The following is a 12,816-nucleotide window of genomic DNA, read 5'->3' on the forward strand; positions in this document are numbered from 1 at the left end:
TGTCAGCTCTTCCTCTTTTAGTGCACTTTGCTATCCAAGCTGCTCTCCAAAGCTGCATTCATTTGATCAAAAATACAGTAATATTTTTTTTATATTATAATTTAAATCGGCTGTTTTCTATGTGAATGTCTGTAATTTATTTCTGTAATCAAAGCTGACTTTTCAGCACCGCATTAAATTCTCCAGGATTCACAGGAAGTTTAAAAACAGCATTTATTTGAAATCGAAATCTACCGTAACGTTATAAATGTCTTTAATGTCACATCGGATCTTTGCTAAACTGCTGCTTTTATCAGTTAATTAACCTCCGGGGCTCTGGCCAAACATCTCTTTATATATAAGAAGTATTAGGACTGTAAAACATCTCTTCTGCCATCTGATATCTTTGGGGTTTTTTATCATTATTTAATTATTACAAAAAAATTATTATTTTATTTTTTAAATCTGACAGTAATCTGCCTAAAATGTATTGCACCTAGTAGTGAACTTATTAAAAAGTTTCTGCATTAAGTTACAATTCATCCTCTTTAAAACAACACTGCTAAAAATATTAAAGTAAAATTTATTCATTTTATTTGTTTATATATTATTTATATTATAATTTTTATATATTATTTATTTAACAAAAAAAATATATATAATGCAATATAATAATAATAATAATAATAATAATATAATATTAATCTGTATTACTATATGTAATGCTATAAAATTATATATTATATTATTTTCATTTTATATAAATAAAAATGTACTGTCTTTATTTTGTTTCTACATTAATTTGGATATTGAATGTAAAATAATTGCAATTTAAAAGTATTTTTAAAAACGTAAATGTTAGTTGAGATTATTCACGATTGATTGGATTAATTAATTTTAGAAAAAGGTTGTAATTTAATTTTAATTGATTGACAGCATATATATATATATATATATATATATATATATATATATATATATATATATATATATATATATATATATATATATATATATATATATATATATATATATATATATATATATATATATATATAATCCAGTATTTTTGCTCTGATGGCTCTCAGATTTCCAGTTCTTAACTCTATATTTTTTTACAGCTGCAGAGCTTGCAATTAAAATAAAACAGGACACGTGAAGTGAGCTGATGGTTGAAGATGATTCTTTGGTGTTTGAGAAATGAATGTGTCTAGGACACATGAGGAAGAGTCCCAGGAGATGTGTTTATCATCTTTGACTCGTGGTAGACGTGTGACCCAGTTTGTGAAGTGTGATGTGTTGATGTGTGATGGATCGGCGTCAGGGTCACGTCTGAATGGGTTTCTCCTCACAGAGCGAGTGTTGCGTGTCGTTCGGTGCTCTCTTCACCATTAACACCATTCCCAAACAGAGACGGTGTTTAATTGCTCTTTAAGAGGTCATTAATGAAGACACAGCTTCATCTGCAGCGGCTCCTGAGAAACACGAGCAGCTCTTCAGAATCAGGGAGCTGTTCATCATTCTGTCCTTTATTTCCATCCATCCGGGGAGTTTTCCAGTGTCTCCGAACACTTTCCCGCAGTCGGATCTGAGCGTTAGGAGCCGCTTGAGTTCAGTCGGAGCGGTTTGTTTAATTCAGCTTCTAGTGCAGTTTTAATACAAACTTTTACTATTTGTATTACTAGGTTCAGTTATATTCAAGATGTCCAAAAAAAAAAACAGTTTTAGCATGTACTTAGTATTTATAAATGTTTTTATATTATCTGTACATTTTATTTATTAGCGTTTATATTTATTTTATTAGTTTATTTTTCATATATTTTTGGTAATTTATAAATCATTTTTTATTTTTATCCATTTTATTTTAACTAAATATATATAGAGATAAACAGGAGGTATAATTTTTATATTGTTCAATTTATTGTATTCAGGATTATTTAAATTAAAAATGTAAATTATTTAACATGCCTTTTGTTATATATATATATATATATATATATATATATATATATATATATATATATATATATATATATATATATTAGGGCTGTCAAATGATTAAAATTTTTAATCAAATTAATCAGAATTTTCAGTGGATTAATCAGGATTAATCACTATTTGCAATTACACCTGAATCCTGACCATTTTTTTTCTGAAATGCATACCAAAAGATAAATAACAGGACACAGATACATAATTTTCATGTATTGATTCATCAATACACAAGTTCTTTTTTTCTGAATTTCAAAAGTTTAACATTTAATTAGATCAAATTTACCTGAGCACTATATCAAACCATGCCATTTAACTACAGATAGTGTAAGAGTTTTAGGTGAACCAGTGGTTAAATATAGCCACATCTATGAATATAGCCAAATATAGATAAACATAGCCATATCTATGAAATTATGGATAGAGAAACTCGAAAGAATGAACTCAGAAACACAAACATGCGCCACCATCACATAAGCAGCACTCTGGGCACTCGTTTTTGGGAGGTGTTCATTTGCTCTGCCACAATACTTTAGGATCGATATTTTCACGTTCTGAAGGCTTCAAGTGCCAGTAAAACCAAGTAAAAATGCATATGCTTTTCCAAACAGCTGTAATTTGCTGCATTGCATGTATGCGTTCTGCGCATGCGCAGTGTGAAACACAGGACGCTATAACAGGAAGAAGCTCCAGCGTATCACCAAAGTCGTCTCTGTTTATCGAGCTTGGCATGAATGTATTTGAGAGTAACTGGGGTAAAACCTTAAGCTTCTTCTGTGTTTTCGTCGCGGCGCTCGCCGCTGTTTTTTACTATCTTGAGAATTCAGAGATCGACGAGACTTTCCTGACCTGAATAATTTGTCACACTGCGCATGCGTGAAATGCGTTAAAAATTTGACGTAATTAACGACAACCAACTAATTAACGCCGTTAACGCGCTATTTTTGACAGCCCTAATATATATATATATATATATATATATATATATATATATATATATATATATATATATATATATATAAACATTATTATTCTTATTTTGAATAAATACAGACAATATTGTGCACTTATCATATGATATATGAGACCAAAACCCATATAAGAGCATTTTGTCCCCCAAATCATAACTTCATATATGGAGTTTATTTTGAAGTGTTTTTAATTTCATTAATTCATTAAGTTATTTAATTAAATATAAAAAGTATAAAATGTAATAAAAAAGATTAAAATAATAAATGAACAATGAGTGATACAAATCTGATAAATAAATAATATTCTAATAAATAAACTTAAAAACATGTATTTGTGTTTTTTATAAAAAAAATTTAAATAATGAATGGCGGCAAATAAATAAATGCTGATTGAATAATTAAATGCTTATTATATATTTTAGATAATGAGTGAATATCACGATAAATAAAAATTCAATCAATCAGAAAAATCAATGATTAATAATTATCTGATAAATAATAATGATCTAATTATTAAAAATATATATTTTATTGTTTTTAAATAATAATCAAATAAATATTATTAAATCATAATTATCACCTGCATAAATTAATAAATCAAACAATCATTATCTGATAAATAAGTAATAATCTATAATCTTTTTTGCCATCTTTTTCAGTCTGTAAAGTATTAGTTGGGAAAGTTGAACTTGTTGACACCTATACTAGCATTTCACAACAGTTTATCTGATTTTATATTTGTTTTTGTTTTTTTTTATTCACAATAATCATTTTCTTTTAATTAACATAAAAATATTTTTAGTTACAATATTTAAATGTTATTTAAAAAAAAAAAATATATATATATATATATATATATATATATATAATGTAAATATGTCAAATACAGTAATATATTAGTTTTATTTATATTTTGTAATTTTTTTGAACCCGTTCTGGTCTGGTTCTCAGGACGGTGCGGACGTGGGACTTGACCTCGGAGAAGAAGCACAAGTCTGTGTTCAAGCCTCGGTCGCTGCAGGGCAAGAGAGTGACCCCCACCTGCTGCACCTACAGCCGCGACGGAAAACTGATCGCAGCCGGCTGCCAGGACGGGACCATCCAGATCTGGGACAGGAACCTGAGCGTAAGTGCCCCGCTTCACACCACACTGTTACCCTGGATGAGACACGGTCAGAGAGGTCAGAGGTCAGAGGTCATCGGAGCGCTGACACTGAGCAGGTCTGTGTAAAGCGTGGGTGTTCGACGGGGATGAGTCGTTACTGTTTGTGTGTGGTCTGACAGACGAGTGTGATTCAGGGGTTCAGAGGTTAATAAAGATGCTCGCTCTGGTGAAGTATGGGAAGCTGTTTCCGTGGGAAATTACTTTATTTAACCCAGTAAAGCTTGACATGAGAAGTAATAATAAAAAAATAATTAACGTTTGTTGAACTTCTAGACAAAATATTGATAAAAAAAAAAAACAGTATACAAGTGGGAAACTACAATACTGAATACAAATCATTAAACATATAAATATATGTAGTATAACTAATTATTATTAAATGTAATGTAAATCAATAAACATAGCTTTACATACACACACACACACACACACACACATATATATATATATTATTTTACATATGTAGATAATTTTTAACAATATAATGTAAATATTAGATATTTTAATTTGATGCATTATATGCATGATTGATAACATATATTTTTATTAATATTATTTAATGCATTTATGAATTCTCTTAATAATAGATTTTTTTTTTTTTCTTCTTCTGTTGACAATTTTCAGCTTAAGCACATTTCTGTTTACTTTAATATGAATAAATCATTTGTTGGTCATTACATGGCATTCAGCGTAAAATCTAGTTCTGAAAAAAAGCTTTTTAAGACCACTTTTTATTTTATTTATTTCCATTTCATTGCATTTTATTTTATTTCCATGAGAGCTGACATGTCATTAGTCTATAAACAGTCAGAAAAACATCATTATATACATATATATAATATATACATATATGTATATTATAGTACATATAATATACATATTTTTATTTTTTATTTTACAGCCATTAAAATGTCATGCACAGTAATGAACTTAAGTGTCTTATGAGCAACATTTTTAGTTCATTGCACCCTTGTGTGTTATTAAGAAATGAACTAGAATCAATGGGAAAAAGTCAATCAAAAGGCAGTTATTGGGTTATTCTTATTACATAAAGCAGTACATTTTTTGCTGTAAAGCTTGCAAACCTTAGAATGACTTCTAACCGGAGAATAGATCCTAGTAGTAAAATGATGCATGCAAGTGCTCTTCTGTGTTAAATGTATCAGGTAAAAAGTAGTTGTTTCAGCCCACTTCAGATTGTAGGTTTTCGGCTCTGGACCCCTCAGCGGGTGGGACACATTGGCTTTGACGTTGATCTGGTTATTATCAGGATCCCAGAGGAAATAAGCAGGTGAGAGAGAGAGATTTTCATAATGTCATTCACAGCTGTGCTTTACTGTATGGCGGTAATGAAACGAGCTCCAGAAACTCTTCCCAAAGCAATTTTAATAGACTGAGTAAGTGTTGTTCGGTCACTCAGAATAGTTGTTGGTCTTTTCCCATGATGTGGCCACTTTGATGGATGTTACTGCCACATTCTCCGCAAACTTCACTCCCAAAAACCGTGGAAAGTTTACATTAGAGTTGCTCAACGAGTGAGTCGAGCCCCAAAAATGAGTCTCAGATCCGTTCTGAGCTAAAAACAACAATGCTTATTACCTGAATACTAAAAATAAATAAAAAACAGCTATTATTATAGATCATAAAGCAATAAATAAAATATTTGTATTGTTTTATCATCTGTTGTTTATGTATTATGTGTAGTAGATATTTACAATACAAATGTTTAGTAAAATATATTTATTACTTTGCAAAAGTATTCACATTCCATAATGGTAAAGAAAAAAAAAAAAGGTTTTTAGCATCTTAGCAAATTTGGTTTAAATAAAAAACTTGAATGATTGCATTGCATAAGTATTCATACCCTTATCGGGTACAGTTGAAGTTTAGCTCAGGAGATTTCATATTGCTCGTAAATGTTATTACAATTTGATTGAAGTTAACCTGTCGAAAGTTCAATTGAAGGGATATGATTTGGAAAGGCACACACGTCCTAATAAAAGGTCTAACAGATGCTAATGCACATCAGAGAGTAAAAAACCAAGCCTTGAGGTCAAAAGAACTGCCTGTAGAGCTCTGAGACAGGATTGTGTCGAGCCACACATCTGGGGAAGGGTTCAGAAAACATTGGTAGAAGTTTGAAACAACCAGGACTCTTCCTAGAGCTGGTCTCCTCCAAACTGAGCAACTGATGGAGAAGGGCTTTGGTTTGAGTGGTGACCAAGAATCTGATGGTCACTCTAGTTGAGCTACAGAAGGACAAACATCACTGCAATACTCCACCGATTTGGGTTTGTAGACAGTTTGGCCAAACTCAATCCTCTCTTCAGTAAAGACACACGAAAACACACCTAAAGGATCCGCAGACTCTGAGAAACAAGATTCTGTGGTCTGATAAACCTCAATTCCAAGCATCATGTTTGAAGAAAAAACACTCTGCTCATTGCCTGTAGAGTACCATCCCAAAAGTATAACACAACACAACGTAAGGCAGCTAGATCAAATAAAAAAATGAAGGGGTGTGAATACTTTCGGCACTATATATATATTTGCTCATTCTTACATCTTCAGATCACATTTCATAAATTATATATTTTGTGTAAAGAAAATAAACGAATATATCAATTTTACATCATTATTTTTTTTATTTAAAGTATAGTTTGCATAAAGGAAAAATCCTACTTTTCCTTCTAAACAAAGCTCTAGCGTAACAAGCTCCGGACATTGTTGAATTGGTCAGTTGCGTCATTACGTCTGAGGGGACGAGGCCTTAATTGACCATAGGAACTGGAGTTAACGCAAAGCATATGGCCGTGCCGTAAATACCCATCAGCCCCTGCACCAGACAGAGGGACTGGACTAGTACAGGACAGACCATGAATAACAGGCACAGCTTCTTTGCTGTTTTTTTTTTTTTTTTTTGGTGGTTTTAGCTGGTCAGAGTCACTGTGAGACAATCATTGGTAGTTCGGCTCCTGAAGAGCAAAGCACTGACTCAGAACATAGATGTGTTGGTTTGAGGCGCCCAACATCTCAATCTTCTGACTCTTTCTGGTCGACTAGTAGTCGTTCATTTTTTAGCATTAGTCAACATAAAGCACATCCTGTTTGCTTTCTTTATTTTACAAAAGCACAATGTTTTGTTGTTATTGTGAGTGCACACGAATAAACGTAGAGTCTTGACTGACCAATGGCAGGCGCCGGCATATGTTAGGCTGTTCACACAAGTTCATGTGTGTTTTTATTGAATTAATTTATACTTTGCTTTCTCAATACTCTGCATTTTGTGTTTTCTTGTTTTGAGGCTCTCACAAAACATGTCACATTTCACCCGAAAGAATGCATAAAGAACATGAAGCCCTTTTTTAAGACTTTTTTTGCATTTGAATTTTCAGTACAGTTCAGCACATTTACCCCTGAATGTTTATTACTTTAATACAAAAAAAAATAAAAAAATTTCATTAATTACTGTGAATGAAATACTGTTTTTATTTATTTTTATTTAAAATAAAAATCGGTTTACAATTTACATAAATTAAGCTTTCTTTCTTTTATCTAATTTCTATATTTCTCTAATTATAAATATAAATTTTCTTTAAAAAAAAATATCTATTTAATTCAGTCTGTGTTTATTCATTTGTTTGTTTTCTTTATGAAAATAAATGCTTTATATATTTAAATTATTATATAAAGTATAATAAAACATTTTATGCAAAATATATTAATGCAAAAAACTATTAATTATAATTGTATACATCTTTATCTATTTAATTGTCTATGTATTGTTTATTAATTTATTTTTCTTTATGTAAAAATACATTTGTATATTTTAAATTATTATATAAACGTATAAAATTCTCTATATGCAGTTTATTTTTTCTTTATCCAACTATAATTTAAATGCAAAAAAAAAATGATGTAAACTTATATTCTTAATGCAAAGTGTGTGTGTGTGTGTGTGTATATATATGTATATATGTGGTGAAATGTGATCTGAACATGTGTTTGTTAGATTCACTAACAGAAGAAGTGAAGTAAACATATCCGTACTCTGTGATATAACCTGAGCGCTGCCACCTGTTTAATGGATTCCTGGTATTTCTCATGTGCTGAACTATGACACGTCACACGCTGAACTTCCTGTCTGTCAGCGCTTCTGCCTCACGACCAATCACGGTGTCAGCCGCTCTGTGTTTGGTTTGCCTGAAGAGGCTGTTGTTTGAGAAGTCATTCACAGATGGTGTTAACCAATCCTCTCTGGATATCATGTCACATGACATATCCATGTCTGGTGTTCATGAAAAAGCACTGAGATTTGCCTATAATCATCCAGTCCTTCTTAATTTTGTCCCGGAGGTCCATTAATGGATGACTGGAATAAGAAAATGATCTAATTACCCAAAGAAGGCCTATTGAAACACATGCATATAATGTGTCACATGATGGGACGTGTGAACAGATGATTCTTCACTGCTCCTCTGTTCTTCCACAGCCTAAAAACCTGTGATTTATTACTGGTGCTTCTGTCAGACTAAATATTTACCCAGCATTCCCCAGCAGCTTACAGTAACAGCCCGTTCCTCGAGGGTCTGTGACTTACACTACCAGTCTAAAAGCTCTTCTGCTCACCAAGCCTGCATTTATTTGATCCAAAACACAGCTTAATCAATAATATTGTGAAATATTTTAACTATTTAAAATAGCTGTAAACTGAATTTTTTTCTTTGATGCGTTGCTGTATATTCAGCAGCATTACTCCAGTCTTCAGTGTCACATGATCAGATCAGATTCTAAAATGATGATTTACTGCTCAAGAAACATTTCTGATTATTATCAATGTTAAACACAGTTGCGTACATTTTTAGGATTCTTTGATGAATAGAACAAACTTTGGTAACATTTTATACTGTTCCAATCTAAAGCTTAGAGTCAGAATTTTTTTTTTTTTTTTTTGGTTGTGTATACCTGGCTGTTTTCAACATCGATAAGAATCAGAAATGTTTCTTCATCATATTCTTCTGATTTCTGAAGATCATGTGACACTGAAGACTGGAGGAATGATGCTGAAAATACAGCGGAGCTGATTTAAAAAAAATATATTCAAATAGAAAACCGTTATTTTTAAATTTTCAAAATGTTACTTTTTTCCCGTACTCTAGATCCAATAAATGCAGGCTTGGTTGGCAGAAGAGACTTCTTTCTTCTGTCTTAAAAATCTTACTGTTCAAAAACTTTTGACAGGTAGCGTATCTTCACCAAAAAAAAAAAAAAAAATTAATGAAAAAATAAAAAAAACTCAAGGAAGCGCTCGTAGAGTGAACCCGGACTGGTTAGAGATGTCTCTGGCTCATGTATGGAGAATGCAGCCAGATGTGGTCAGTTCCAGTCAGACCTTGATCTCCTGCGTGGAGATATTGGGACGGACAGATGGATTGATCCTGGAGATCTCGGTTCAGTCATTGATTACGGGGTCATGACCTCTCATCAGTCGGACTGTGAGTTGATGTTTCAGAACAGATCGGATCCGTCTCTGACAGGTCCTGTATGAATCTCAGCTCTTATTACCATTTTAATGTCATTTCAATGTCAATATTTTGTATATATGACATGATATTATTAAAATTTGAAATTACATTATAAGAATAATATTAATCCCTAAAATACTATATAAAATGCTATATTTATCTCTAAAATGCTAAATGCTAATTATTCATGGTTGAAATGATGTATTAAAATACAAAAAATAATACAGCGTATGAAATTGCTTATAAACATGTTGTAATGCCTTATCTTTCAATTTATAATCATATCCTTGATTTAATAATATTATATATTATATATATATATATATATATATATATATATATATATATATATATATATATATATATATATATATATATATATATTCCAGGCTATACTACAGATTTTAGTGTACTATATTATCATATACTGTAGTATAAATTATACTATATTATTTAATATAGCATTATCGTATATCTGGACATGGTTATGAATTTTAAAGAGTATAATGGAGTAAAACACATTAAATAAAATATCACAATTTTTTTTATTTTAAAACACGTTCTGTAATCAGTTCAATGTGCTGTTTAGTATAATATATAATATAATTTGTATAATAAAATATATATTGCAACAGTATGTAAATAAACTAGTCAACATTTGAAGTGGGTCAAAATTTGTTCTTGTGTTAAGACAACTTTGATATACTAAGAATGCATTAAAGCATGTAATATAGGATATTAAATTCATTTTATAACATGTTTTATTTAACAGTCAATCATTTATTTATAACTCTAACCACAGTTTAGATATTTATAATGCACATATATTTGCTAATACACCATCTAATTATGATGCATTAAAACACATGATATAAAACCAAACTGTGTGTAGATCATGCGTTCTACTCTTTTAAAGCGTAAAAATGTGTGTGTGAGTGTTATAATACGTTTTAACTGAGGTCACGGTTATTCACAAGAACATACAAGAGTTATAAGGCAATAAAGTGCATTGCAAACACCTTTAGCGCATGACTCCCGTGTCTTCCTCAGGAAGTCTCATGGCTGTAGACGTATCAAGACGTCCGCTGCTTCTTTGATGCACTTCCTCTGTTAATCTGTTAATCTTCCAGAAGAACAAGCACACCCTGAAACCCAACACACGTCCATCAGGAAAGCTCTTATCAGCCGTTCCTCACATGCCTCATCAGCTGTAAAACACTCACATGGGTTTGGTTACTTCCTTCAAATGGCCTGATAAAGTTAGAGCAAGTCCTCCCAAATTTAACCTGCTGTAGTTAGCTATAGCCAAACAGTGTTGGGGAGGAATGGGGTTACGTATTTATTTACAAAACAAATGGTTAATTAGAAAAAATAACAACTGTAAGTTGTGGAGATGTTAAGAATTACAAAGGGGGTTATGTTAGAGTTTTATTCGCACACACCCACATACAGATTTAATTAATCTTTATGAGATTTATGAGAATATAAATATGAGATCCCAATGTTTCAGGAGTTTAAGACACATGCTTATTAAATCTATTTGGAAGTATGTATTTGGATTATTTTTAAGACTAGCTTGTTTTTTCCCATGCCATTGTTATTGATCCCAGTGTTTCCGGTTATAACTATGCAAGGATTTGATTTAAAATGTTAAAATCTTTATTTAACCTCCGATTAATCTCAAAGTTTGATTTTGTGGTGGATGTGCTTTATTAAGTTATTTTAATCTTAATACAAGTGATAAAGGATTTTGAGATTCTGAGCGTATAATTAAATGTAATCTGTTACTTTACTTAGTTACACTACTTATTACATTTTAAATAAGGTAACTTAAAATCCGTAAGAAGAAGATGCGTCACGCTCTGGCGTGAAGACGACGATGACGCGAACGTGCTCGGGACAGTTCAGACATTGCAGTGAATATCGAGATAAATACATTTCGGTTTCTTGCACGGACCGATCGTTTTGTCTTCAAACATCAATTTATTATCACGAGCTACTGGGTTTAATTTGGTTTTCTTTGTGTACGTTTTAGACTCTCAAAGCCATGATTCCCATCCACTTACATTAAATATACATAAAGTTTTATTTAAAAAAATTGTTCTATTGAAGAAACAAAGTCGCTTATATTTTGGATGCCCCCGGGATGGTAAGTAGATAAACATCAAATCTTCATTTTTGGGTGAACTACAGGTGCTTATCAATAAATTTGAATGTCGAGGAAAAGTTTATTTCAGTAATTAAACTCAAATTGAGAAACTCGTGTATTAAATAACTTCATTGCACACAGACTGAAATAGTTTAAATCTTTGGTTCTTTTCATTGTGATTATTTTGGCTCACATTTAACAAAAACCCACCAATTCACGATCTTAACAAATTAGAATACAAAAACATTTTTAGTGAATTGTCGGCCTACTGTACATGTACTCAATACTTGGTAGGGGCTCCTTTTCCTTTTATTACTGCCTCAATTCAGCGTGGCATGGAGGTGATCAGTTTGTGGCACTGCTGAGGAAGCCCAGGTTTCTTTGACCGTGTCCTTCAGCTCATCTGCATTGTTTGGTCTATTGTTTCTTATTTTCCTCTTGATAATAACCCATAGATTCCCTCTGGGGTTCAGGTCTGGTGAGTTTACTGGCCAGTCGAGCAGACCAACACCATGGTCATTTAACCAACTTTTGGTGCTTTTGGCAGTGTGGGCAGGTGCCTAATTCTGCTGGAGAATGAAATCAGCTTCTTCAAAAAGCTGGTCAGCAGAAGGAAGCACAAAGTGTTCCTAAATTTCTTGGTAAACGGGTTCAACACCAGCAGATGACATTTCACCCCTAATCATCACAGACTTTGGAAACTTAACACTGGACTTCAAGCCACTTTGGCTATGGGCTTCTCCACCCTTCTTCCAGACTCTGGGACCTTGGTTTCCAAATAAATACAAAACTTGCTCTCATCTGAAAAGAGGACTCAGGACCACTGGGCAACAATCCTGTTCTTCTTCACCTTAGTCCAGGTAAGATGTCTCTGTCGTTGTCTGTGGTTCAGCAAATTCCTCTACACGTCTGTGTGTGGTGGCTCTTCATGTCTTGACCCCAGCCTCAGTCCATTCCTTGTTAAATTCACTCAACTTCTTGGATCGATTTCGCTTGACAATCCTCATAAGGCTGCGGTTCTCTCGGTTGGTTGTG

At 32.1% G+C, this 12,816-nt stretch overlaps 1 protein-coding gene across 1 annotated transcript in view; it reads left to right on the forward strand.

Moving 5' to 3' along the window:
* The window catches only part of LOC113081195 (WD repeat-containing protein 70-like), a gene marked incomplete at its 5' end in the record, with an annotated part of 39,735 nt that overhangs the window by 7,237 nt on the left and 19,682 nt on the right, over window positions 1–12,816 (forward strand). The window contains 1 exon segment of the mRNA XM_026253269.1: window positions 3,894–4,068. Coding sequence (XP_026109054.1) covers window positions 3,894–4,068 — 175 coding nt within the window.

The sequence above is a fragment of the Carassius auratus genome, unplaced genomic scaffold (genome assembly GCF_003368295.1).
Source record: "Carassius auratus strain Wakin unplaced genomic scaffold, ASM336829v1 scaf_tig00033339, whole genome shotgun sequence".
NCBI classification, from domain to species: Eukaryota; Metazoa; Chordata; class Actinopteri; order Cypriniformes; family Cyprinidae; genus Carassius; species Carassius auratus.